At 41.3% G+C, this 27826-nt stretch overlaps 1 protein-coding gene across 1 annotated transcript; it reads left to right on the forward strand.

Annotated features, from left to right (window-relative positions):
• Positions 1–1823: 1823 nt before the first annotated feature.
• Positions 1824–27060, forward strand: atg2a (autophagy related 2A). The gene is made up of 42 exons (XM_044363444.1): positions 1824–2380; positions 2781–2943; positions 3907–4056; positions 4234–4336; positions 7138–7282; positions 7717–7932; positions 8061–8160; positions 8928–9092; positions 9568–9710; positions 10202–10280; positions 10563–10812; positions 11184–11325; positions 11871–11969; positions 12274–12429; positions 13412–13685; positions 14490–14562; positions 14799–14973; positions 15074–15216; positions 15499–15620; positions 15878–16032; positions 16203–16335; positions 16493–16677; positions 16771–16851; positions 18658–18764; positions 18863–18955; positions 19043–19113; positions 19191–19267; positions 20333–20503; positions 20859–20985; positions 21248–21471; positions 21636–21865; positions 21990–22125; positions 22368–22595; positions 22773–22874; positions 23597–23681; positions 24010–24163; positions 24335–24404; positions 24508–24590; positions 24798–24919; positions 25035–25189; positions 25584–25742; positions 26323–27060. Exons 1-42 carry the CDS (start codon positions 2210–2212, stop codon positions 26557–26559), a joined length of 6054 nt encoding a protein of 2017 aa, XP_044219379.1. The 5' UTR covers positions 1824–2209; the 3' UTR covers positions 26560–27060.
• Positions 27061–27826: the final 766 nt, after the last annotated feature.

Here is a 27826-nt window from a genome sequence, read left to right on the forward strand (position 1 = left end):
AATTTAAAATAAAGATGCTGTATAGCTGACAGTTAATGTTTTCACAGCTTGCTTGATGAGATGGTTTTAACGTAGGAGTCGAGGCTGCTATTAACAGTTATTTTCATTGCTGATTATTTTTTCAATTAATTATTTGTTTGGTCCATAAAATGTCCACAACGCAAAGATAGTCTGTTTACTGTCACAGAGGACTAAAGAAGCCAGAAAATATTAACATTTGTGAAGCTGAAATTGGAGAATTTGGACTCAAAATGATCAATCGATTATCAAAATAGCTGGTGATTGATTTAATAGTAAGCAACTAATTGATTAATCAACTAATTGTTGCAGCTCAAGTAGGAGTCTGCATTATTACAAAAGGATTAAAGCATGGTTTTAGCTATTTAACTGTCTAGAAAGTATTTGTCCTGAAGGATAATTAGGTAGTCCAGACTCTCAGAAACAAAGTATGGATTCTTATTTTTATTAAGCAAATAATGGAACAACATCAGCAAGGTAACATAGACTTTTTTATCAGTTAAGGCAGGAACTGTATGAAAAAGATAGATGATAAAAAATAGAGTTGTCAAAACCTCAAATGTGCTCCATGTTGTCGTCCAGAAGTGAGGCAGTTTTTGTGCTTTTAAGATTACAGAGATTGAATGCATAACATTTTTCCACTTCAGTTGGAAAAAAAGTCTTAAATTGGGAACATTGTTGTTCTGGATTTATTTATATGATATTTCCATAGCAGACAAATACTCTTCATAGTCATCAACTTCTTCATTATTAGTATGAGCATATAAAATAACAAAACTATGTAGTAAGAAAAATAAATTGATTTGCTAAAGCAACTAAATATTAACAAATAAATGTATGACCAAAACTTTTGAGTAGCTGCACTATATTTAAGTATATTTACAGAACAGTTTATGAGCCTACAATATAGCTTTATTACTGCTACCATAACATGTAATAAAGCAAATGTAAATGTTGCAGCTTGACTGAAGGAAATGTTTACTACTTTATATTCTGTCAGCTAGTTTGATTTATAACAACAGATTATACCCTAGAAGTTGATCATATGTTTTGCGACTAGTAACAGGTGTCTTTATATCTTCCTAAATACTCAAGTAAAGTATCTAAAATGTACTTAAAGTCCACCTCCAGTCAAAAATGTGTTTTTCTTCTTGTTTCTTCAGTTGGATGTTTGAGCTTCACGGTGCAGAATGATGTATGTGCAGAGTTTGACACTAGAAGGCTGTTTGCACATTAATCTGCTGAAAGTGCAAAGTTTCTCTGTGCTCATTAAAAATCAAATTTTAAGGGGTGGGCCTATATGAGCATGATTTGTGACATCACAACCAGTTTTGGAGCCAATCCTGGTTCAGTATTCAACTCACAAGTGTGATGTGTGAATTTAATGCCTGCAGTGCACAACACTGATAACGGACTTTACAGTGAAGTAGGAGACATCTTCTGTTCAAAAACTTCTGAATTGAAATATATTTAGATATTTATAAACTCTGGAATTTTTAATGAGGGAGAATGAGTAGATGTCATTTTAAAGATTTTAACATGATAATTTTTTGTGGAAAAAACATATTTGACACAAATCATATTACATCTTATACATCATTATATAAGATACATACATTATATACATCTTAAAACATGTCTGGAGGGATCTTTATATACAGTATTTGAGTAAATGTACTTGGTTCCTTTCCAACATCGTCTTGCCTCAGATTTAGCGACAGACCTTACAAAGATGGCGCCTGAATTGCGTCATATCTTAATTTTCCGGGTTGTGCGTCTCGTCGCGGTGACGCGTGACGCACGGACGTCTTCACCATACCATCAGTTGGCGTATGATAACAATAAACAACCCTGAAACAAGAGATACGCACCAACAGGACCTGTCGCTCCAATCCGACACAAACGTACCGAAAATATGAGCCGAGACAGCTACCGACAGTTGGAGTAACGTCTCGTCAAGTAGTCTGGGACTCTCGTCGGTCCCGACAAAGGATTTCCGAGCTTTAGTGTGAAGCCTAGGGGAGAAGTAGAGTTACGGTTTCCCCTTTCCTTAGCCCCTCTAGCTAGCTGTGGCTCATTCCTTGTTTCTGCACACTTTGTGTTAGTCTGTTATGCAGTTGCCAGAGGACTGTACTCGCACTCGTTCTCCTCCGCTGCCTCTTCGCTCCCTCTCCCCGCTCTCTCTGGCCCTATGTCTCGCTGGCTTTTCCCCTGGTCAGGCTCAATCAAGAAGCGGGCCTGTCGGTATCTCTTACAGCACTACCTCGGTCACTTTCTGCAGGAGCGACTGAGCCTGGACCAGCTGGGCTTGGACCTGTACAATGGCAGCGGTGTCATCAAGGAAATCAACCTCGACGTGTGGGTAAGTTTTGAAAAAGAGAGGAGAGAGGTTGGCTGTCAACTTTCCACCACCACCACCGCCACCACAACAGCAGCAGCAGTCATCGTGTGTTTGTGTCGGGCTCATGCACCCTTGACTGTTTCGCAACAGATCTCGAGTTCAACAACAATCTCTAACGTCATGCCTCATAGCCTAGCTCGCGTTTCTTCGAGGAAATGCACATATGGGAAGCACATTACTAGCAGCACCAGATCAGATGTATCTGTCTTAAGTGTCTAAACATTCTGCATGGATATGTTTCATCTGCTATGTCCGCTTTGCTTTCTAAGTCTGCACCCAGAGTGATGAGACAAATATGAAACCAATTATTCCCCTTTCTCCTTGTCACTCCTCACTCTCTGCCTCTTCCTCTTTACTCCAGGCGGTCAATGAGCTTCTGGAGTCTCTCGGGGCTCCTCTGGAGATAGTGGATGGCTTTGTCAGCACCATAGCGGTGACCATACCCTGGCAAGCTCTGCTGACCGATCACTGCACCTTAGAAGTTACTGGTCTCCAGATAACATGTCGACCCAAGTATCGGACCAGTAAGTTCACTATAAAGCACCATTTTAAAGTCAACTTTGGGATGGATCTCTCTCTAGGGTCACTGAGAACTCACCAGTCAGCCACAGATTGAGTGAAGGGTTAATCAGATTTCACATTGCTGTACTACTTTAAAGTCATCCAGAGTTTCACTAATTTGTCTCTATTCCCTCCAAACTATCACTGATGTAGAGCTGATGTTGATCTGCAGACATAGAAAGGTGTCTGTTCTGTTAGATTTAACTTATGCGAATAGTGTCATAGAATAAAATGTTCACATGTCAGGTTGTGAGTGAGCGGATACGCAACAGTTAATTGAGAGCTCCGAGCATCCAGACAGAGTTTATTGTTTTTTTTAGACCTTCATGTGCTCTGTAAGTCACAGCAATGGTCTACAGAAAGCTCAGGAGGTGCACCTATGTATGAATTGTTAATTTTTTATATCACACACTGAGAAATTCACATTCACGCACGTTACTTGCACTAGCATTGTCTGAAATCTCTCTATTGACCACATAGTGCCCTATATCTACTGTCTGCCATTTTATGTGAGTGTCTGAATTCTGAAATTTATTCGTTATGAAGAGTTAACAACAAAATAAGTTGTGTCAACAGCAGGTACACTGTTCCTTGTTTAACTATTCCACAATGCAATATGTCACATGTTTATAGATGCAAAAATTACAGTCATGCACGCCGCACCTGTCAGTGATGACGCACAATGATGATTATTCATAATCTAAATTTACCTCTCAGAGTAAACTACTATGTAGGGAATAGTGAATAAGTAAATGAAGGAGTGATTTCAGACACAACTTAAGTCTCTGTCAAAACACAGAAAGAAAATTCTGAGAAGGGCCAAAGTTTTATGATTAGTCATCATCTATATTCAGTCATAAATAATCGTCACAGTAGCTCTGATGTAAAGAAATCCCTGATTCCCATATGGTGGTGTTTGCACTCAGGTGGGGGTTGGGACTCCCAAGTCTGGTCATCAAGCATGACCTCCAGCATGCAGCTGGCTCAGGAGTGCTTGAAGGACCCCCCGGAGGCGTCTGAAGAGCCACCTGCCCCGCTGGAGGGGCTTGAGATGTTTGCACAAACCATTGAGACGGGTGAGTTAAAGCTGCGTCTGTCCTCATCATGTGAACAAGCGACGATTGCAACATCACAATCATACACAATAATAATGTGAACTCTGACAGTAATAGTGGGAATATTTCTCAAATCTATGTCTGAAAGATCAGTGCTAATGAAACTTTTTATGTCTCTCATCCTGTCTGTGTTTGTAGTCCTTCGTCGTATTAAAGTCACCTTCCTAGACACTATTGTCCGCATCGAGCACCAGCCCCTGGACCTGGAAACAGGCGTTGCCTTAGAGGTGCACATCAAACGGTACGTTGCAACTTCCTTTCAGGCTGCATCTAAAGAAAATGTGCTGCAGGAAAAAAAATAGGACCAGTTTTGTCTTCATGTTGGTTGCTGTATTCAGTTTTATCTTACGGCTATATCTTTTTTTAATACATAGTTGTAAAATTTATTTTCACATATTTTGAAATGCTAAACAAACACATTAGTGGAGTCACATTTTCGCTGATAGAAAGCAACTCATGGGACATTTAAATGCAGCTTAAAAGGTCACTTTTACAGTTCATTTGGCAATGATATATTTATAGAAAATCCTTCCTGGATTGCCTTTTAATTAATTACTCTTCACTTAAAATACAAAAGCAGTTGGCTTATGTAACATTTTTTTCTACAAAAGAACAGTAGGAAACACTATTTTGTTTTCTTTGGTTATTGCTTATATGAACAGTGTATTGTTCTGTTTCAGGCCTGATCAGAACAAAAGCATATAATTTCATTTTGATTTTAACCTCAAAAGGCTTTAACCATTTACCCTCAACAGCTTGTGATAGCTATAGTTGAAATCAAAACATCATTTATAAAATTCAATTGTTAAATTCTACAATTTTTCCAAGTATTTTTACATTTCCTGTCTGTGAAATGACACTGCAATTTTTTGTATTTGTGCATGACAAAGCCTTCTTTGTCAAAGTACACGTGTGAACAAGTGTTGTTACAAATGAGCCATCATCATAAAGACATAAAAGCACTCTGCAGCCCTTGATGGGTCTTTTCTCTGTCTCTAGTTTTATAACCACCTTTTTTTCTGTTGCTGTATTTCACTTTTTATCACTCACACCAGTAAGCATTAGAAAGTGTCTGTTTATCATTAGTAATATTGTAACACTCCCACGTCAGCACTTATATTACAGCCAGAGGAGAGAGGAAGCAAAATGGTGGCTAAGAATTAGATTTCATCTTCTCTCAGCTCATTAAGTAAGCAGATAAGGAGACGAGGCCTCTGCACAGTTATGACCTCCTATTGTCAGACAGCTTCAGTGTAAAGCTCATTTTAAACAGGAACAGTATTGATGAGGTCATCCACCTGAACAAGATTTTATTAGTGGTTGCAATTTGCACGTAAAGGACCAGTTTGTAGAATTTAGTGGCATCTAGTGGTGAGGTTGCAGATTGCAACCAACTGAATACCCACCCTCCCCCCGCTCTCCTTCCAAGCATGTAGGAGAACCTTTGGTGGCCGCGAAACTCAAAAAACACAAAAGGTCCTCTCTACAGCCAGTGTTTGGTTTGTCCGTTCTAGGCTACTGTAGAAACATGGCAGCGCAACATGGCAGCCTCCATGGAAGGGGACCCGCTCGCTATGTAGATATAAAGGGCTCATTCTAAGGTTTTCATAGGATTATACACTAATTAAAACATACTATTCTACACACTGCACCTTTAAGTACGTAAGTAAATTTTATTTGTATGGCGCTTATCATACACATTAGTCACAAAGTGCTTTACAAGGCATAAAACCACATAAAAAGAAATAAAGAAAACATAGTAGATGAAATGAACCCAAGACACATAATAAAAAAGTGCAAAGCTAAAACACACAACACACAATGCTTGTCTAAACAGGTGTGTCTTTCACTGCTCTTTAAAAGAATCCGCAGAATCAGCAGACCGTAAGGTTGCGGGCACAGCTTTTCATAGTTTGGGTGCCATAGCCTTAAAAGCTTGATCACCACGGGTCTTTAGGCGGGTGTGTCGGGCAGACAGCAAGTTTAGCATATTTGACCCAAGAGAGCAAGCTGATGAGTAAGGGTGTAGTAGATCAGCCACATATGCAGGAGCCTGATTGTGCAAAGCTCTGTAAGTGAGAATAAGAACTTTAAACTGGATCTTAAATGCAACAGGGAGCCAGTAAAGATATTTAAGTATAGGGGTTATATTAGATTTTGTTTGATCTAGATTCACTAGATTCATGTTTTTCATGAGTTTCGCAGCCACTGTAGGTTTTCCTACATGCTTGGAAGGGGAGGGGGAGGAGGAGCGGTAATCAGTTGTTTGCAGTCTGCAACTTCACTGCTAGGTGCCACGAAATCTTACACACTGGTCCTTTAAATACATATTTGCACAGAGGGAGGACTGTGGATTTTGGCCCCCATCATTACATTGTAGTGCATTATAAAGGGATCTCTTAATGGTTTATATGAACAGGAGAAATGATTACAGCAAGAAAAATATGTGTCAGTGTTCATTTGGGCTCCTGACTGTTGTTTTAAGACAGATGTGGAAAAACTATAAACTTGTCATGTAAAGCTACATTTGTAAATTGACTGGTAACTGAGATTGTTTACACATTCCCAACCTCTTACTCACTTGATCATCATCACGTAGTTACTGTTAGTTTCCTGTGTTTATGTCCCACGTGTCCTGTTACTGTTGTGCCATTTTAAAAAATGCGTTACTGTGACACAATTGAACCTGTTTGTTTTCCTGTCATATTGACAAAGTTTCTCAGGAAAGTCGTGTGGATCGAGGGTCAATGACCAGAAGGCCTAGTCATCACAACGGCTTGATTTAAAAAAAAATTAGGCATGTTACAGTGGTCGTGTTTGATTAACAGTGGGGGACAGTAACAAAATGTTCCTACGTTCCTACGGTTGCATAATTTCCATAATCAACCTGTTAGTCTTCTCTGCCTTCTAGCAGTGTTTCTCAAAATCATGTTTCCTGTCACAAAACAGGTATGATCATGTCCTGACTGTGTTAGAGAAACTGAACCTTTTCTTCATTCTACTTCGTAATATCTACATCTTTCATTTATAATCTGTCTCCAGGCTGGAGTACTTTGACGAGGCGGTGCGGGACCCAGCCAGCCAGACTGCCGTGCCTGTCGACATCCACCAGCCGCCCGCCTTCTTGCACAAGATCCTCCAGCTGAGTGCAGTTCAGCTGTTCTATGACAGCAATGGCACAGTACAGGTGACGTCACTGGTTGACTGTAGAGTCTTTATATAAAATCTTTAAATTTGATTATAATTTCTCCTTTATTTACCCGTTTGTGTCTGAATTTGTTTCTCTCACACATTTGTTTTCTATTTATGTATTTAATTTACTTATTCAAAGACTTATTGAAGGCTTACGAAAGATTAAGCAAAATATTTGTTTTTCTAAACTGAAGAAATGGGTAAAAGAAAGTCTTCAAGTAGAAGTCCACTTATATTTTTGTTTGTTATATGAAATGCAAGTTTCACCCAGTGGTAACCCAGAATACATACTTTTGTTAATTTGTAAAGTTGGAGGAGCAGACTGAAAAATCCTTGCAGTGAGAAAGGAAATGTGCAGTAATATAAGCTGACTGTGTAGACATCAGCACAACAACTAGAAATGCTCAAAGAGTTGTCTTGATTTCTTAGGGCCCTCCTGAGGAAGAGCAGCCAGATTCAGCCACGGCTAGTGAAGGAGAGGAGGAGGAAGATGACAATGAGAAGGAGGAGGAGGAGAAAGAGGAGGTGAAGCCCCAGGCTGTTCCTCCTTCTACTCCATCTCAGCCGCTGCTCATAGGAAGCTGCTCCGGTTTTATCGAGACCACCGTCAAGATCAAACAGAACGACATGCTGCCAGGACCAAAGGTGTGTGTGTGTGTGTGTTTGTATAATATAAGATCATCAACTCTCTCACGTGTACTAATAGATTACAAAATCCATTTGCTCTCTCATATTGATTTGAGGTATCCTGTCTTTCTCTCTCTGTTCATTAGTTGGAGTTGGATGGGAAAGTGGGCTGCGTCCACATGCTGCTGTCTCCAGATCAAATAACTCATCTGACGGACCTGCTGGCAGCCCTCTGCATAGACACTGGTACAGTAAAACATAGCCACTGTGACACACTGGGCATGAACCAGTCCAAGTTCAACTTCTCATTTCAAAACACTCCAGATCCCAGTGCCATCTGGACCACACTTGACCCTTTAATCATAACTCAGAGAAATCTGAGATTGCAATTACGTCTCAGATCCTTGGATTTTATTGGCGTTATAGGTTATGCTTAATATATCCTGGTGGTTATGGCATCACACAAGATGACCTGTTGCCTCTGTGATTTAAAAGATTATGATTTGACCGGCTTATGGTGGTTAATGGCAAAAAACAGTCATGGTCAGGTCATTTATAGATAAATAATAGTCAAATGGACATGGGCCTTCAGTGCACTTCTCCTGTTCACAAATAAAACTGCTTTTAAAATGACCTCATTACTCTGAGATCAGTGTCAAGTGATCCTTTCTCCAACCTTGGTGCTGATGAATAAATGATGAATAAAACTTAAAAAATCTCACCACACATTTATATCAAGCGGGCATTAATACTACTTGTGTGTGTGTGTGTAGGACATAGAAGGTAATCAGATGCCTGCAGGCTTTAGCATCACATAATATAAAACTCCTCACGGGCAGCAGGACTGAACAAATACACGTAGACACAGGCAATAAACCTGTATGTACTGTTCCCTCTGTAGCCCGGAGCAAGAGAGTAAGGTCACTCTCAGATCTGTAAATGCCTCATAAATGTAAGGTCACACACACATACACAAAGATGAACTCATCTCTGTCCTCTCTCCTCTCCTCCAGAGCCAGAGACTAAGTGTGGGGGGGTACACAGCCGTCCTTTGGACTCAGACGACCTGCGTATGATTGAGGAGGACCTCAGCAAGCAGCTGGGCTCCAGTCCCAGAGACAAGGATTGGGACTCTGATCCTGAGTTGGAACCTTACATTACCACCCTGGAGAACGGAGGTAAACAGTACAGCAAAGGCCAACTTATCATCTGTCTGTATGAAACACATAATAAGTTCAGCAGACATGCACAAAAAGGCATTTAGTTTATTTTCATCCCAGCCCGAGTGAGCTTCTTCCTAATTGATGAATGAAATGAAAGAGACTTCTTTTATCCTTTAGTGTTGAAATTGATTTTTTTTTCCCCTCTAAAATCAAAATGTAGCAAACAGCCTGATTAAGGTACAAGGTGCCTGGTTGTGAAAAATTGCAGAGACTCAGTTTTGGGTTTTGTTAGTTTTACTTGGAGCTGTGATTTTGTTATTTGTAGCCCTGAAAAAGAAGAGTGTCGCTCTTGAAGAAATGTATTTAAAAACACACCTGCTACTCCTTCCCTTGCACAGAAGTTCCACGATGTGTTTATGTACATTGTCGTATCTAACTTATTTGTCACTGTGTGTTTTTTTTGCATGTGTGCGTAACTGTGTCCTTGCAGAAATGTTTTACTCCATGGGTCCTGCTGGGATGAGCAGTAGCGTGACGTCTGTGCGCTCCGGCAGCGAACTGTCAGACAGCGATATGGAGTCTTCTACGCACAGTCTAGCCAGCCTCACACAGCCCGCAGCGCTATCTGCACAGGTACAACCTGTGTGTGTGTGTGTGTGTGTGTGTGTGTGTGTGTGTGTGTGTGTGTGTGTGTGTGTGTGTGTGTTTTTACAGTTTAAGCATTTGTCAATAGTGGCATCTTCTATTGGTAGTATCGGGAATAGTTTTAATATTTGCAGTGTTAAATTTCTGTTACGTTACATTTGTTTTTTGTTTTTTTTTGTTTGTTTTCATAATCAAAGGCAATATGCATGTGTTTGGAAATGGAAAAATATGTATAGCACAGGATAATGTTTGTTCTTTCTTTCCTTATTTTTTTTTTAACCTTTTATTTATTCAGGGACATTTCACCGAGAGGCAGCCTTTCTTTTGCAGGAATGCGTCACATTCACACATGATCACAACCTCTCTAACCTTTAGGCCACCACTGCCCTCGCAAAGATCCAAAACACAGAACTTCCAAATGTTCTAATCAAATCACAAGTGATTCAATAGGTAATATCCACTTCATTTTTCCCTCCCAGGGCATGATGAACTGTCCCAGGAGATATCCTGTAGCGGGCTGTCTGACGAGTCTACCGCAGTCCAGCAGCCGCACCAGAGGTAAAATCACTGCCGTGCTGAGCAAACAATTTTTACATCACTATGAAGGAGCCTGCAAGTACTGGATTGTTCTGAAAGTTGTTCTCTTTTATGACAAGGACCCAGAGTCAGATAGTAATCCTGCAGGATCTTTGTGCTTTAAAGTCATTGTTTTAACATAATGACACCTCAAAGTTTCATTACGAACTTGCATGTCACCACACAGCTGTTCACTTAATCGTCATTGTTCATGTTTTAGTATTTTCCTTAATGACACTGAACTCTCATCCTATTCCTTTGTAGGACGCTCACACAGCGGCCAGGCGGAGCAGATGAAGGCCGACGCTCTGCTGCGTCTGACGTTAGGCGGGCTCACCCTGACTCTGCTGCAGGAGGACCCGCCGGCTAAAGCTGAGGGAGCCTCATCATTGGCTCAGGTGTCTCAGGTGTTCTTCCGGGAGCTCGCTTTCTTCAAAGACAGCATGTTCAGCGAGAGAGACTTCCACCATCTGAGAGGCGGCTTCGCCAAGGCCTGCCCGCACTCCCACCTCAGGTAGAAAAACACACACGTGTATTGTCATTATTGAGTTTTAATTGATGTTCACATCTAATTTTCTTTTAGCACAGCAGTTGTAGATTTGGAGATACTTATTTTGGACTTGTAGTTCTTTATAAATATAAAGAAAGTGGACGTTTCAATCAAAGGTGACACGAGATGAGATAGCAGAGATGGATATTGTTCAAGTACTATAAACCTGGATGAAGTTAAATAATCAGAAGGTGTGATGAATGTGTTTCATGTCTCTGCCTCTCTGTCTTTTTTGTTTCATATACTCTTACAAACCAATGTTGTTGTGACCTCCTACGGGGTTCTCCTAGGTAAGAGTATCTAAATTTTCTTTCTCCTTTCATCGTCTCTCTCAGGCTGACAGGAGCAGCAGTGCAGGTTGCTTGCGAGATGCGGAGCGGGAGGCGTAACAGTCGGGCGGTGACCTCTGACCTTTCCTTTAGCAGACTGGAACTGTTAGAGTGCCTCTGGGAGGACAGCAAGCCTCAATACAGCGAGGTACAGAATCTCTCACTGCTCACTGTGTGGCAGCGCTCACACTGCAGACAAGACATTCACATTAGATCAATGTTGTCAATGAATGTCCATAATATTGATTACAGTGCAAAACAGTAACAACAACATGATGTCACAGGTGATCGTTATAAGGTCTAACATCTCAACTCCACTGAGAACATCTGTCACAGCTGTCCGTCATCTTTCCTTTCTACTAGAACCAACATGATAGAAGTTTGACTGCCAGCATGAAGTCAAGATGAATGTTAACTTCATCAATATTAAACAAAATCAAATGAATTGTGACATGTGAAATGAGTGTTGAATAGAAGATATTTTGTCACAAAAACAAATATGTAGTTGATTTAAAACCACAAAGGAAAGTGACCCAAATCAGAACTGAAAATGTTAGATTCAGTGATATCTTTGTCAAATATGAGTAAACGTTTACCTTGTTGTCTGAAAGTAGTTTATGTTTGTTGTTCTCTTACTAAGCTCATAAGGAAGACCTTAGACAACAGTTTGTTTCTCTCTTTGTCTCTTTCTAGTTGCTCCAATTCCAGAAAGCTGGTCTGTTCACAATTGGAGCCGCAGCCAGACCATGTGCCCAAGTACACTACAGCCTCACTGAAAAACACCTGCGAAAGGTACGAATTAATACACAAACACACACAGACTGGATTCCTGCGTGTTTAAGTGCAAAAGTGGATCTACTGTTATAAAACACAAAGCTGTGTCAAAGACTGGTGTTTGAAGTAGGGCTGTGAGGAGTGATAAAAGAAAACTACTAAAAGACAAATAAATCATGACTGCAGATGAAGCAAGTCTGATTGCTTCATCTGACTATCTATTTACTATTTTTTTGATTAAAGCATTAAGAATGTTGCACATAACTTTTTTTAATGTCACACGTCATGTAAAATCTTCAAGCATGTTTGTGTGTGTTTGCAGGGTAAACAGCGGGTGGTGCGGCGAGACAGTGTCGTGCGAGTGGAGCTGGCAGAACTGAGCGCCGAGCTGGACCTGGACATCCTCAGTCGCCTGGAGAACCTGAGCAAGGCCTTCAGCTACTGTCCCTCACAGACAGCCGGACCTGGACACATGCAGGTGGGACCTCACGTACATTTTATTCCATCATATAGAATCTAATTACATGAAAAACATAGACCATATCGTCATCAGTAGTCCAATTAAAACACAAGCAAGAAAACAGGGTGTATAAAAGAAATACATGATGACACAATCGGCTGAAAACACAAATCAGCATGCACGTCGTTGCACCTGTTTTGTCATAGCATGAGTAATACTATGACCTATGACCGGAAATAAGGGAAGTTTGTAATGACGGTGGAAAAGCATGTACTTAAATCAAATGGAGCCTCCTAACTTGGTTTATATCACAATATAAATTTGTAATTAATCACACAAGGAGAAGCAAACTGAGCAGTGACCTGCCCTCTCAAAGAATTAACAATTTGTCTTCCATATTTATCTCATATCATTGAATTTGGAGAGCAGTATTTACAGACTGGAAACACGTAGAAACTGATGAATTCAATAAAAATCTGACGGTACTGGATAATTTAACAAATGGGTAATAATAAAGGAACTGACCAGATTGGGTTTTGTATCTTGTACACATTGCATTTGATGAGCTGTTCTTCTTAAAAGCATTCATTGTGTATTATAAACCAGACTGCTCATATCTGAACAGAAAAGAATCAAAAATCAAGCAAAATTTTATTTTTGGCTTATGGAAACGCTCCAGTTTGGTTGTGCAGTGTCATGGATATTTACATCATTACCACAGTGAGAAACCCGAAATAGACAAAGCTCTTTTTCAGGTTTCAAGAGGTAATCATGTCATGTCTGACCTGATATTAGTGCTGACACAAACATGAACATAATTGACAGGGATTAAAGTAAATAAGCACTTCAGATTGCCCAACATCTGTAGTAAAGCCTCTCAGTGGCCAACTCTAACTACTAACTGTAACGCTGAGACTGAATCATCCCCTAAAATTCAGCCAACTTTCTTTTGATGATAAATACTAACATATTCTCACTTTTCTTTCCTCCCATCTCTCAGACCCAGAGCATTGAGCTGTGGTCCTCCTTCTCCCTCCTCTCCCCCCACGCTGTCCTCAGGCTTCGTTTCCCCATACCAGATTTACGGCCCCTACCTGAGCGACAGCCTCTGACCGTGAGGTCAGTGCGGCAGGAGACGCTGGTGCTGGAGCTGACGGAGCTGGAGCTGAAGCACCAAGAAGCACCGGATCTGCAGAGCGAGCAGCCCGCCCCGGGACAGCTGTCGGCTCCCTGCCTCACCCAGCTGCTGGAGGCCTCCTTTACCGACCTGCACGGTGGGAGCAAACACAACCCCATACATTAGAGTTTTTTATAAACAGTAAAACAGTTGAAGCATTTCCAGTAGTTTAACTATTTAATTGTGATTATTTCATCCAAGGACTTCACATCTCACTACTAGAAATACTTGAAAGGCCCCTTGTTTTTGTGAACATAATTCACAATAATTAATCATTATTTATGAATAGTCGTTACCTCATAGACATGGCGGAAGTTGTGTTTGTTGCCTTCTTGTTTCAAGTTATAAATGATACACTGGAGATTTTACTGTTTTTATCATTTTACAATGATGTAGCTGCATAAAATGTATCTGACGAGGGCTCTATGTAAGTCTGACAGTAGCTCTGTCAAACTTTGCTGTAGAGTTTCAATGATTAGTCAATTAATCGATGAGTCGATCTACAGAAAATTAATCAGCAATGATTTGGATAATCAAATAATCGATTCAGTCTCTTTTTTTTTAAAGCAAAAATACCAAACATTTGCTTGTTTCAGCTTCTCAAATGTGAGAATTGGATGCTTTTCTTTGTCATACATAACAGTAAACTGAATAGATTTGAGTTTCGGACTCTTGGTCAGACAAAAAAAAGACATTTCAAGATGTCAACTTGGGCTGTGGGAAATTATAACGGCCATTTTTCAATATTTACTGATATTTTATAGACAAAAAACTTAATTAAGAAAATAATCAGCAGATTAATTGATAATGAAAATAATTTAAAGCTGCGAGTTGCTGCCATGTTGAGTTTATATATATGTTGTTAAAGCAGTTAGAGAACTGATGTGTTGTGTCTCACCAGGGTCGTATGAGGGCTGGGAGGGAGGCTCCTTCCCCTGCATCAGAGTGAAGAAGAGCCGTGACTCTCTGCCCAGGTTAGTGGTGATGATCGTGACGATATAGAGTGGAAAATAATTCACACAAACTTATTTTGGTGTTTCATAACATGCTGTAATACTCAAATCAGCACTTTACTGTCTTAGAGGAAGTAGCAGATGTCCTGACTTTCTGTTGTCTACATTGACTCGTTCTTGCTCATCAAATCATAATCAAGTGTACTCGGTATTACTGCACCACCAAAATCGATCAGTCGTCATTCTTCTTTGAACAGGATATCGGTGCGTGTGCGTGGTGGCGAGACTCAGGGCCCGGCAGCAGGCCTGGGCGGGATTACCCTGGACCTCGCCAGAGACCTGGGGGCCGCCTTCTTTGAAAGCCACTGTGAACTCCAAGACAAAACCAGCTCTCCGTTCTCCTCCAACCGCACCATGTTTGAGACTGAGGAGGTGTGCTGGCACTCGCACGCATGCACGCACGCACACACACAAAATATTCAGCTGTCTTATCAAGATGTCAGCCCTGACCTAGTCCTCTTCCCTGGTTTAGATGGTGATCCCAGCTGACCCTGAGGAGATGCGTCAGTTTCAGGCTCAGTGTGTCGCTCAGTGTCAGTGCGCTGTGGACATCAGCCTGCCGCTGGCCTACATCCTTCTGCCCAGCAAACAGGCCTTTCAGAGCGTCTACAACAGGTACGTTAGCACAGTTGGAGGAGTGTGAGTGTGATCATCTACGCTTACATCATCCAGGTGTCCTCAAAACAGTTGGAAAATGTTTTAACTTATCTACATTAAGATGTCTTAAATACAAGGAATGTAGTTCTTTTTTCACCTTATAAGATTGTTTTGTGCTCTAAGTTCACTCATAGATGAACACAGAACAGGGTTCAGGGTTACAAGATGCACTTTAACTATCCTGTTGTTGTTTTTGGTCCTCTACATCATAAGTATCGCTGAACTCAATCTCCTCCACAGAATCAATAATGACCTTTTGATGTGGGAGCCGCCTCCCCCTCCTCCCTCCTCGGCCCACAGCCCTGACCACAGCCGCTATCAGCACGACGAGTTCCAGCTTTGCAAGTCGGCCTTTAGACTTGGTGAGTTTGACTGCAGTTTTGATGGAGAGACTCAAACCAAATTTAGATTTTTTTTGCCACTGTCGGGAGTATAACTTGTTAAGTTACTGGTTACTGATTTTATTCTTGTTTTTTCTCACTCGTTTTGTCACTTTTCTCTTTGTCATTTGAGCCAAAACTAACAAGTAACCTGCCAAAACATCAAGCAGTGTGTGGACATGAATGACAGCTAAAGTATGTTTTCTTGTGTCTTCATTCTCTCTCTCTTGCTGCCATAGACTCTGACTCTGAGGAGGACGAACCTCAGTTCTACTTGGCCAGTGAACCATCTGGAAGGACAAAATCAGCCTCCAGCCCCAACCACAACCTCAGCCTCCTCTCCCTCACTGTCATTATCAATAAAGGTCGCCTCCAGGCCAGGACAGACAGGAAGGTGAGTCAGGTGGCTGCTAAACATATTAGAAGACGCTGAATTTAACTTGCACGAATAAGCTTAACTGTCACAGATCTTGGAATATTTGTGTAAGGAAAAATGTTTTTAAAACTATATCAATTTTTTATCAAGTAATTTATGTGTTTTTTAACCGTTTCCATTACATTCAGGAGGACCAGAGTCATGGAGAAATTGTGCTTGACCTGGAAGGAGGGAAGATATTCAGTGTTGCGCAGCACCAGAATGACCCCCATCTCAATTATCTGTGTCTGGAGAGCAGACGAGTTGAGCTCTATCACCGAGGTGCACATCATTGTGTTGTTTGCAATCATTTTATTACAACTTTATTAATATTTTCCACTTTAAATCATGTCCAATACTACATTTAATGGTGCACAGAACTTTTAAATGTATGTTTTGCGTCATCAAGCACAACTGTTTTCCTCCCACACCACTACAGCGGTGGTGAAAGACACCCCCATCCCACAGCGGTTGGAGATGCCCGCCTTCTCTGCCCCAAAGCACTTGGACCCTACCATCTACCCCACAGAGGTGGGAGTCAGCAGCGTGAGTGGCAGGGAGGGAGAGCAACAGATGTTGTCCACAGCCATTAAAATCACTCTAGACCCTCAGAGAAACGTCAAGGTATGCCTTCCCTCCGCACATCATTTTACAGTTAGAGCAAGATTGAGGTTAAACAATGTTGTTTTTTGTTTTTTCGTTGTTGTCTCTTTGTAGGAATTCCTTGTCGCTCTTCGACTTCAAGGTGCCACCATGCGACATTACATGACGCAGACCAATCACAGCTGGCATGAGCAGGTGAGAATCAGTAAAAGGAAGAAAGAAACAAGTCTTCCTGTCTCTTCATGTTCTTGTTTAAAAGTGCGTGAAAAGAAAAAACCTTCGTAAAACACTGAAAAACAGTCACTGGCAGTATACCTTGCATTTGTGATTATTTTTATCATTTAATTTCTAGGCATTTCAGGGTGTTTTCTTATTTCATGCATCACTTGCATTAAGTATTTTGAGAACAGTTACAGTGGAGGGAAACAACAGAACAATTATCATCTGTCTTTGAGAAAAATGTCTGATTTTAAAGATTTTTTTTTTTTAGTCCCTCAGAGTGAAAAAGGGCTCCTTCTCTCTCTAGACCAACATTTCTGACATTCCACATTCATACAGAAATAGAAATATATGAATGTGGCGAATGTAGAGTACAAGAAATAGGATACTGATTTCTCCAGTAGCAATGGACCAGAGTGCAGTAAAGTAGTATTGAAGTATTTCTCACGAGTCATATCACTTTAAATTCTGTATAAGGGATGCAGCTGTTGCTTTTGTTCAAGTAGAACATACGACTCTTGATCATCCTCTCTAATCACATAAACCTGCTGCTGCTTTGGTGGATCTTAAAGGTATTTTGGAAATGGAAATAACTGATTGTAGATGTAGCAGATTTAGGGAAAGTGAGAAATAGGTAAAATACATTTGATTACAAAATAACAGGTGAATAGCATCATATAATTTTTCCATCCAGAAGACATAATACATTAAAGAAGAACTGAGAAAAGGAGAACACAGATGACCAGACATGTTATATTGTCTGTGCTGGTAGTTGTTATAGTCAGTCTGCTTTCCCTCAAAACGCCCACCTACACTAAATCACCACCTATGCCAGAAAACCAACTTCTCTGCCTTTCTTGCTCCCAAAGATAACATGGATAAATGCATAACTGTACAATAGCTGCAAAACAATACTTCATTATATATGTATATATATATATTACATATAAGTTCTGTAGCCAAGCAGATCCGCAACCAATGTTATTTTTTAGAGCAGTTGCAATTTGTTATGTTTTCTTTTTTAGCTTTATGTGCCATTTATGTGCCTCTCAAAGTCTTTCAGTAGCTTCAAATATGTCTACGCTGCATATTTTCATTTTCAGAATTATTTGAAAATGAAAGAAATATTTATTTAAGATTAATGATGAATTATGAATATGTAGTATTTAGACAAGCCTGGAAAAAATGTATTACAAAATGCATTTTTTAACTACGATAAAAGTAACACAACTGATAGGTGAAATCTGTGAAGTTTGTTTCAACAGTCTCATAATCAATAAATAACACAGGTGAAAATGACTAATTACAACAAAAACATTTACTCAAAGTAAATTTTACTCATGTTTTACTCAAGTCAAACCATGCCACTGAGCTTTTTTTTTTTTTTTTTTTTTTACTTCATAGAGGTAAATCATCATAACCAACAAATAACACAAGAAACCCTTCAGTGAACTGTTTGCAGCCTTTTTCCCCCATTCAGAAGAATGAGAAACAAACAAAATTTTGATGCGCACAAGCCGCTTGGATTCCCACTTATAAAGAAGGTTAAAACTAATTGTGATAGCTTAATTTGCTCATAAGGACCAGAGCTATTGATACGTTGATTGACAGGAAGATAGTCCTAGACGGGATGCGACTGATAGTTTTAAATAGGTTAATGTGTGGAGAAAACACAAATCACACCCATCTTCCACACTGAAGTCCAATTAGGTGAATAGATTTAAAATATTCCTGTATCTCCTGCCAACTCAGTCTGTTTATTTATTTATTTTTTTTTTACAGCTGGTCGATTTCTTGGATGTCATTGACGACCCTATTCTGGGATACACAGCACCTGCCGTCATCACTGTCCTCCACACACACCTTGCTACCTGTGCCGTCGACTACAGGTATATACATAAAGACTGTTTTTATTGCAATAAAATCATAATGTCTCTGTGTTTTGTTTTGTTTTTTTTACCCTCACTGTCTGTTTTTCTGTCTTCAGACCTCTGTATCTGCCGCTGCGGGTGTTGTTCACAGTAGAGTCTTTCTCTCTGTCCAGTAACATCATTGTAGACACTGCCACCTTCCACCTCAGGTACAGCTCACCTCTAAATGAGCATTAAAGATCTCCACCAAATGAATGAAAGTCAGTGCAATCAATATTTTCTCCTGTTGCTGTCAGATTCATCCTTGATGACTCGGCTCTCTACCTCTCCGACAAATGTGAGACTGACACGGTGGACCTGAGGAGAGGTGAGACATAGAAAATACTGTTCTTGTGTCATCAGTAGATATGAATGAGTTAATATTAGTTCCTTTGTGTCCAACAGACTATGTTTGTGTTCTGGACATTGACCTGTTGGAGCTCGCCATCACCACATGGAAAGGAAGCGATACAGGCAAACTGGTGAGCGTTTGCCGTCTGTTCACTATACGTCCCTGTTTTCCATGAAGGACGGCAGCAAAAAAAAAAAAAAAAAAAAAAGAAAGACTACCCCTGCCACAGAAAATGTGAATGTAAACAAAACATTATAATTTTGTTCAATTTCCTTCAAAAACCACCAACAAGCGCAGGCCCGTGTATATAAATATTTGTTTTACCATAATGAGGTTTCACCATAATAATAGACTTGCAGTTGAAGAGTGGGATCATTTTTCTTCTGGACGTGAAATCTAAACCGACAAGGCAACAGTAAACACGTCGTCCCTCAACAGTGATGCAACAATCTTTTGAGCCAATCAGTAACAAGTTGTACAAATGTAAGAACGGACAGTTTACAGTCTGTTATGTAACAATGCAAACATGTCTGTAGGTCTATTTGTATATACGAGGCTTGACTTTTAGGCATTTGCTCTGTTGGTTTTTCTTGCTAGATGTTCATAGCATCAGGTGTATTTTATCTTTCTTTTTTTGTTTGTTTCTATTTATGTTCTAGAAAATGTCTTTCTATACACTCCTCCAATTCGTCTTCTCTACACACTATTATGTTGTTATTTAATCCTCTTTTGTATTTAATAAATTAAATATTATGTATTTGATGTGAAAGACACTGTGAGTTGACAGCGCTGATAATGCCCAAAAGCAAACAGGTTAAAAACTTGAGTGTGATCATCAACAGACCAGCGACAGTCAGCAATCGATGGGCTGATTCTTGCTTATTTCACAACTGGAAACCCGCTAATGGAGTTTTTTTTTTTTAGTGTAAAAATTACTTTTCAATCCATTTTAAATGGTGGAAAATCAACAGATAACTCTACTGTCTTTTGACTCATGATTATTATGGAAATAGATGCAGACATCAGGTGGATATTTCTCACAGGTTTTGTCCAAATCTGATCAGTCCTTGATGTTTTGTTTGGTTTTTTTCAACTGTAAAATGCCCCGCTCAGTACATATGGTGGGGGTTTTTTGTACCTAAATTTCGATGTTAGTACTGTTCAGGCTTTAATCTTAACTGTCTTTGTTCTCCAGTCTCAGCCTCTGTTTGAGCTTCGTTGCTCCAACAACGTGGTTCACCTCCACACGTGTGCTGATTCCTGCGCTGCTTTGGTCAATCTGCTGCAGTACCTGGTCTCCCAGGGTGACCTGCACCCCCCGCCGCGACACGCCTCACCCACAGAAATCGCTGGCCAGAAACTACCGGTGAGGCTTATGTATTCATTGGAGAGTTAACGGATGGATAAGTCTTACAGCTGTGAACTATTTGAGTGTGTCAAGTTAATGTGTTTATATAAAGATAAATTATGACATCCTCTATCCATAGAACTCTTAGATGAGCAAAATCTTAAAACCCTTAATGGGACAAAACGTTGAAACCTCAGAAGAGCAACAGAAATAAGAACTTTCTTCCAGGATGGACAAACATTCAGTAGTTATCGTATATACAGAGAAGAGAGAAGTAGCTTTAGTATAATTACAATATGAAGAAACACAATAAAGAGGCAAAATGTGAACAATGAAACTGTTTAAATTTCTTTGTAATATTGTGTTTTAATAGCTGTCAGAGAGTCCTGCGTCTATTCTGCCGTTCCCTCCAGCTGAAACTGCTGAGATCAACCAGTATGATCTGGCTGATGCCTTAATTGACACAGAGAGGAGCCACCGGGAAGAGAGTTTAGACCCAGGTACAGCAGAGTTTGTTTCTTTTTCTTTATACTTTACATCTCATCAGGTGAATAAACATGAAACAACCCTGGTTTAGTGTTATGTGTTATGCAGAAAAACTGCTGTATGTCGCAACCATACGCAGTCATTCACAGTACAAATATGCTCAGGAGATGTTTAGTCACTGTAGATAAAGGTGGAGTGACGACAGCACCTGCTCGTCTTAACCACACATCTTTGCATCTGTCGCTGATGGATGCTGGATTCTCTGCGTTTGTCTAGGTTCACCCTCCATGCCGAGAGGCTCGCCCGTCTCCGTCTACCTGTTCCCCGGTGAAGCCTCAAAGCGCAGCCCCTCTGTGCTGCAGGGGGACGACTCTGAGCTTGACGGACTGGTTGCCACAGCAACAGAGGCTCAGGCAGATATGATGTCAGAGGACGGGTCCGAGGGCTCTGAGGACAACGACGACTTTTGTATCCTGGAGGCTCCCGGCATGGGCATCCCAGTGAGTCTGATGAGTCTCTTGTTGCTTTTATGTACCTGTTCGGTCTTTCTTGTGATTTTTCTCTTCACCCACAGCGTGAATCCTCTAGAATTCATCTTAATGCTTATTCATAAAATGTTTGCATATGAGATTTGTTACTAAGTGAGTCATGTCCTCCATCACAGCCCAGAGATGGAGAGCCCGTGGTGACAGTTCTGGCTCAGGGGCCCATCCGGGTGAAGGATAGCCATTTTTCGAGGCCGCGAGGCAGCTCAGACTTGCTCCGTGCCCCGAGCCGCTTCCCAGTGCCCCAGAGCAGGGTGGTGCTGCGGGAGATCTCTGTGGTCTGGCATCTCTATGGGGGCAAGGACTTTGGCGGCAAGCCCTTGTCCATACACGCCCAACATGCAAATAGGTAACACTCACACAAGTATTTAACCCACAGACATTTTGTTTAGCGTGTAATATATAGACATACTTGCATCTGTTCATTTTTTCTGTTGCCTTTATAACTTCTCTCTCTCTCTTCCTCCTTCCAGGGGTCGTTCAGTCCCTGCCGGTGTGCGTGGCTCCCCGTCACGCTCCGTCACTTCCTCTCGTCCACAGAACTCCTGGCGCTGGGCTGGAGGCAGCGGCCGCCAGCACACCCTGCTAATGGAGATCCAGCTCACCAAGGTGTGTGTGTGTGTGTGTGTGATCTGGACTGAGATGAAACTAACTAGAAGAGGTTGACAAAATGATCTCACCACAAAGTCCACTTAGTGGCTGTTCTGGAGCTTTTGACACCCTCTGTCTATTCTTAGACCCTCAGTTCAGATGAGGAAAAACTTCCATTGCAACATACAATCAAACACTGTTGTGCTTTATATTTCATGGTGCCTCTTTTTCCAACATATTCCTCCTGTTTTGTTCCCCAGGTGTCCTTCCAGCATGAGTCCTACCAGGTGGCCGTGGCCGGGCAGGATGGGGAGGGGTCACTGGCAGCTGTGGTCGGGGTGGGTCCTGGTGGCGAGCAGCCGCTCTCCAGGCAGGTGTTTATCGTCCAGGAGCTGGAGGTTCGAGACCGACTGGCCTCCTCACAAATCAACAAATTCCTCTACCTCTACACCAGCGAGAGCATGCCACGCCGAGCCCACTCCAACATGGTGAGACGGCAGGAAGTCTTTGATTTTTTTTTAAAAAACCTCTGAAATGCCAAATGTTGGAGGTGTTTGTTATAAAAAATGGACCTGTCCTGGTTTAATTGCCCTCTTAAATGATCAAATGAAAAGAATTATTTGCAGCTACCATCTCATGACGTTAACTGTGTTGCCTTGTTGTAGTTGACAGTGAAGGCCCTGCAGGTGTGTCCAGAATCTGGTCTTGGTGGTCCAGAGTGTTGTCTCCGAGTCAGCCTGCTGCCACTGCGACTTAACATCGACCAGGTACCTCCGACCACTGAGATGAATACTAACAGCTACTCTCTACTCGTCTATCATAACTCAGTCTCAAGCTGAACACAAGACCCCTAAAACTGGATGAGTAGAGCTCTCAGATCTGCAGGGACATTTTCAAACCCTTGTTTTGATTTGTCCTGTGTGGAAACTGAGGGAAGTAAATGGTTTTGGTCTTCTGGTCGTCTGTCTGAGTTTTATTCAGAGCTGTTGTATGAAAGGTAATAAATATGTAACTGTGTTCGCAGAATTCATTCTGCATATTTATGTGGAAACCAGAAATTACTGCTCATATCAGCTCTAGAAGTATCAGATTAGAGAAAACATGTAACTACTAACAGTGATTATTGTTGTTTTTCAGTTGTATTTAATTAGAAATGAAAACAGCATTTAACATTTGTTATGATTGTGTGTCACTGTCAGTTTACACAAGAAATGAGCCGTTCAAAGCCACGACTGATCTTGTGTTTCTTTCTTGCACAATCTTAAGTGGCTTCTCAGTTTCACCATCACAGACAACATAACTAAACTCACAAAAGTCACTGCATGCTCTAGAAACACAGATTTCTTTGTAGCATATTGATCAGTTGATATTTATTTCGAATTTTGGATTTCACTGCCTACCTCGTTCTGACAGGGACCATCGTTTGTGCTTCTCCTGTAGCCTCTCCGCATCTAACCGCCCTTTTTTTTTTTATCCCTCCGCTGTCCAGGACGCGCTGTTCTTCCTGAAGGACTTTTTCAGTAATCTAGCTTCCTATGTTAACCCTTACCTGCCTGTGGACCCTGCCGCTGAAGGTGAGCTGTGTCCATTGATGCTTTTTTTTCTCTGCACTTTTCATTAATATATTAAATGAGATCAATCATGTAGGACAAGCTGATTTTTATGGATAAGTGATGTATTTAATTACTGCAGATGGATGAATTTTCACTGGCTGAGGAACATTTTTAAGTGATCACTCAAGCTAATTATGAACACATTAATATTTGGTCCTAGATTTAGTATTTGAGAACAGGCTGTAGTCCAAATTGGTTTTCCCTGTGAGTTTAGCAACTGGCTGTTTACAGTTTGTGACGTATTCTAACTGTCGTGTTCCTGCTTATTTTTCCATCTTTACGTTTCCAGTGAAGGCAGACCCCTCCCAGAAGGCGTCTGAGGAGATGGAGTCATCTGGTGGTCTGGGACCTGACCTCACAGCCTCTGTGGAAACTACCTACAGCGAGCAGAGCTCCTCCTCCGCCGGCTCCACCTCCTCCTCTGACCAGCCAATCTACTTCCGGTATGTAAACACTAATTCACCAGGAGGAAGACGCCTGTGTGTAACACGTTCAAATATGACAAAATTTAGAACATCTTAGCATAAAGTATAACATTGTGTAAGACAGAGCAAGTGTAAATGATGATTCATTAATAATACTGGTCTCCTGGTTCTCCTCGCCGTCTCTTTCAGGGAGTTTCGTTTCACCTCTGAAGTGCCTATCTGGCTGGACTATCACGGCAAACATGTCGTCATTGAACAGGTGAGAGGTCACGTCACAATACAGAAATCTGTAGGATTTTAGTGTATTTGATCATGCGTAGGTTGTCCAGATACACTCTTTTAATCCCTCTCTGGTTTCACAGGGAACGTTTGCAGGGATTCTGATCGGCCTGGCTCAGTTAAATTGTTCTGAGCTGAAGCTGAAGAGGCTCTGCTGCAGACACGGGTAGAAATACACATCTCTCTGCTAACACAAAAATCTCATTAGTTGCTTGATATACATTTATGTGGTCTACGAAAGAGCTTCTGTGATGTGTAAACGTCCCAAATTCTTTCAGTTTTTTTGTGACTTTCTGAGTCAATGTGTGAAATGCAGACCTGTGTAATTTTCTGTTGTAAGTTCATTAGTTTTTTTTTCTGCAACACTTTGTAGCCTCCTCGGTGTAGACAAAGTGATCCAGTACGCCGTCACAGAGTGGCTGACAGACATCAGGAAGAATCAGCTGCCGGGCATCCTGGGAGGTGTTGGCCCCATGCACTCTGTTGTCCAGCTTTGTGAGTTGAAACTGCTTACTACACAGTGTTAGTTAATGTGATGTATGACATTTACATCTTTTCTTATTCTCATCTCATCTATCATTTCATCCTCCATCTCTGTGTGTTTCTCCAGTCCACGGAGTGAGGGATCTGTTCTGGCTGCCTATAGAGCAGTACAGGAAAGATGGACGCATTATTCGAGGTCTCCAGAGGGGGGCAGCATCCTTTGGCACCTCAACAGCCTCAGCTGCTCTGGAGCTCAGCAACAGGCTGGTTCAGGCAATCCAGGTACTCAATCCTAAACAATATTCAGTGCAAATCATGATTAGTGACTGAATTAAAGTTGTACAGCAGGGCAGCTTCAAGGAGATAAATTAGCACATAGAATAAATTTTATCTGCAGAAAATGTTTCAGATACCTCAGAGAAAAACTTCCCTTCACAAGGTAAATTAACTCCATGATGACATAAGATTAGGAATGTGTCCTTGATGTCGATGTTTGTGCTTTCCAGAAGGATTTCAGAATAAGCAGGGCCTCTAGTATTTGCTGTCTGTCAAGCCCAAAATCACATATTACAAACTCAAAGGACTTTACAATCTGTGCAACATACAACACCTCAGATACTTGATTCAGATAAAGAATAACTAAACCTTTGTATGTGTCTGCTCGCTTCTCTTACAGGCCACAGCAGAGACAGTATATGACATCCTGTCTCCGACGCCACCCCTGAATCGTTTCGCCATCACTGAGGGCCGGGCCCCTACCAGCCGGCCCCGCAGAGCCGCCCAGCCTGCAGACCTCCGGGAAGGTGTAGCCAAGGCCTACGACACCGTCAGAGAGGTGCGTTTATGTAACTTGGATCTTCATCTGATTATATGAGAAACCCAGTTTTTGTAGTCAGTGCTGGAGTTAAGAGATACTCCTGGAGAAATACAATTTTTTTGGTCATATATACAGTATGCGTAACCAGGTTTCTAATATCTACATAGATGTTTGTTCTTCACCTTTTGGAACAATATATGGTGATGAAAATCTGAGCTTTAAGGACCACTAATGATTTCAACTGCATCTCAGGTGTCAGGTGCTTTTTACAGATTTAAACAGGGAAAGTATTGCTGTGAAAGGAATGATCACAAGATGAAAGGGGTGATCATAACACGCAGTAATGCACAGTTCATGTGAAAATGTCTGATATGGAGCTGAAAGACTGGCAACAATTTTGATAAATCGTCATTTTTCATTCAAAAATACCAAAACTTTGCTTTTTACAGTCTTTCAAATGTGAAGATTTCCTGTTTTTCTTTGATTTCTCCCAGCAGCCTCGTCTCTTGTGTGTGTGTGTGTGTGTAAATGTACTAAAAACACTTGATGCATCTTTACACTTTGACTGAAATATCTCCGCACTCTGTCTCCTCTACAGGGAGTGATAGACACGGCTCAGACCCTGTGCGATGTAGCATCCCGTGGCCATGAACAGAAGGGTCTCCCCGGTGCCGTGGGCGGCGTCCTGCGGCAGATCCCGCCCACTGTGGTCCGACCCTTAATAGTGGCCTCTGAAGCTACTTCCAATCTGCTCGGCGGCATGCGGAACCAGATCAAACCGGACGCCAGGAAGGAAGATTTCCTGAAGTGGCGTACAGAGGATGGCCAAGAATGATGACGACTTTTTTGCGTCCGTGTGGGAGAGGGAGAGCGTGTGTGTGTGTGTGTGTGTATGAGAGAGAGGTTGTGATTTGGGAACGTCTCAGCTGAAGGAGCGAATGCAGGGTTTGAATGTGTATTTGCATGTGTGTACGGACTAACGAGAGTCAGTGTGTGTTTCAATGCAAAAAGAAAGCTACGACTAACTACTACTGCAGTTACTGACGCCCAGTGTTTTACGTGGCTCCATTATATGTGGATTTAATTATTGTTTTGCATCCAGCAGGAGTCCCTCCCCGCAGTACTATACTAGTCTGCAGATTCTCCTCACTGTCAGTTTAGTGTGCAAACATATCGCCGTCACTCTCATCCGGCTGAGTTTTCAATCCAAACAAGGGCAGATAGGATTATCACTCTCAAGGTTTCTTTGATGTTCATAAGAAAATGGGATTTATGTACTTACAGTTGCACTGTTCAAAACTGTTTGTGTTCTAGTTCAATGGGATTTCTCACAGCTTCACTTACTTGCAAGATGCACGCAAAAGGCAAATAGTCTAAAGGAGTCAAAACAGAATAATGGACAATTTAACTGTGAGATCAGTGTGTTTCATGGGACTGTTTCCCTGCACCTGGTAAGCAGGTGAACTTGAATATTTCGATTCAATTCACCTGTAATTGGGTGCATGATGTGAAAACAGGTGACTCCAGCTTTGGTCTACTTGTATTATTTAAGTCTGGTCTTTGCAGATGCTGATGATCCTCCAGAGTTAGGTAGATGGTTTACACTCACATCACAACAGCGTGATCTGTGATTGGTTCAGTTTTGGCCCTACTATGCACCTGCTCCTCCTCAGTGCTGTTATTTGTGCCATAAACCTTGCAGAGTGCTCTTTTTTTTTTTTTAACTAGCTTGTGTTGCCTTCCTCGACCCTGCAACCTTCCCACTAGAAGAATAATAAATAATTAATACTGGCTTGTATTGATTTGCATAACTGACTGAATAGAAACACGTGAAGCCTCTAAATTCTGTTAAAGTCTCACAAAGTCAAGCTGGACTTTAATTGTCTCTCTGATGAAGTGAATCAGTAACTCAGCAAACTGTCCTGATGTCAGCCAGTGGTTCTTCTACCTGCTTTGCAGCTCGTTTGTGCTTCTGTCTCCATGGCGATTTGGAGACGACGGGGGCCGGGAGTTCAATTAATCTGCTCTGTCTTCGAAATTGCTTTGCCCTTTTCTTTAGTTGCCTTCCTGCATTTTTATGTTTCTTTTATTTGTTTTTGTTT

Source organism: Thunnus albacares, chromosome 10 (genome assembly GCF_914725855.1).
Source record: "Thunnus albacares chromosome 10, fThuAlb1.1, whole genome shotgun sequence".
Classification (NCBI taxonomy): domain Eukaryota; kingdom Metazoa; phylum Chordata; class Actinopteri; order Scombriformes; family Scombridae; genus Thunnus; species Thunnus albacares.

Bases quoted from the DNA above. Each gene is read 5' to 3' on its own strand.
- atg2a (XM_044363444.1), top strand. From the start codon at position 2,210: ATGTCTCGCTGGCTTTTCCCCTGGTCAGGCTCAATCAAGAAGCGGGCC. The intron at 2,381-2,780 runs GTAAGTTTTGAA...TCTTTACTCCAG, and splicing joins AAATCAACCTCGACGTGTGG to GCGGTCAATGAGCTTCTGGA. The intron at 4,057-4,233 runs GTGAGTTAAAGC...CTGTGTTTGTAG, and splicing joins TGCACAAACCATTGAGACGG to TCCTTCGTCGTATTAAAGTC.